Source organism: Lipotes vexillifer, unplaced genomic scaffold (genome assembly GCF_000442215.2).
Source record: "Lipotes vexillifer unplaced genomic scaffold, Lipotes_vexillifer_v1.1 scaffold634, whole genome shotgun sequence".
Lineage (NCBI taxonomy): Eukaryota > Metazoa > Chordata > Mammalia > Artiodactyla > Lipotidae > Lipotes > Lipotes vexillifer.
The window spans coordinates 1,840,288-1,841,256 of record NW_006781096.1 but is presented as its reverse complement, the minus strand read 5'-3'; the positions used below and the strand labels follow the sequence as shown (position 1 = coordinate 1,841,256).

Sequence of the window (969 nt, the reverse complement as noted above, 5' to 3'; positions counted from 1 at the left end):
TTTCCGGGGGGCTCTGGGGGGCGGGGGGGGGGGGGGGGCCATGGTAGCTGTGCTGAGAATAAATCCCCGAGAGCACAGGCCACCCCGAGTGGGACCCCTGGGGCTGGTGGCCCTCTAGGCTCGTAACCAGTGCACTCCAGCCGTCTGGGTGCCTTTATAAGGCCCAGGGCTCCTGGGATGCTCATCCTTTTGTCACCTCATGGTTCCTCCCTTCCCTAGCTCGGCGTCACCTTGGATCTTCAGGGAAAAAATACACCCTTCCTCCCCTAAGCACTCATTCTATCCCAAGGATGTAAACTTTGTGCCTGTGACCAGAGAGAAGTCTTTCTGTTGATGTCCAGGGTTCCTGGTAGGCCTGTTAGACCGTCGACTCTCTGGGGTGAACTCTGTGAGCCCCTCTCACGGTCCTCCTCTGCTCCCGTCTCCCCGTGCCCCTCCACAGCCCAGCACCCACAGTTCTTCACCTTTTCCCTGGCAGCCTCTGCCATGGCATAGAGACGCCTGCCAGGGCCTGCAGGTCAGCCACAGAGGCCAAGATGAGCACCCCTCCCCTACATCGAATTTCCAGTCGCCCCTTAAAAGAGCTGACGGGCCCGTCTCAGTTTGGGCCACTGATTCTACTTCTTGTCTCTCTGACGGGCTGTGTTCATCTTCTGGAACCTTCCTTGCCACCATCTTCCAGGATAATGCATCCTCGCACCTTGCTGCCCTGCACCTCTCAGCCACCTGTGTGTTACTCCCCTCCCTTACTGGGGTCTGGGCCCTCAGGTGGGAGAGCGTGTCCCCGGTCCTCAACTTAGGGGCATCCTGGAGAGAGGTCATCGTCCCACACTAGTTTCTAACGCCTCTCCCATTGCTTGGTTTTCCAGCTGCCCAAACTGGACCACTATTGACCCAGAGGAGAGGGAAAGGCTGACCAGACGGCATGAAGATGGGGAATTCTGGTAAGATTCTTAGGCTTTAGGGAAA

General features: G+C 57.9%; 1 protein-coding gene across 1 annotated transcript in view; it reads left to right on the top strand.

The window, feature by feature from the left end:
* The window catches only part of CAPN2 (calpain 2), a 57,136-nt gene that overhangs the window by 37,971 nt on the left and 18,196 nt on the right, over nucleotides 1-969 (top strand). Inside the window, exon 8 of the mRNA XM_007454489.1 lies at nucleotides 870-944. Coding sequence (XP_007454551.1) covers nucleotides 870-944 — 75 coding nt within the window. The remainder of the gene's footprint in view (nucleotides 1-869; nucleotides 945-969) is intronic.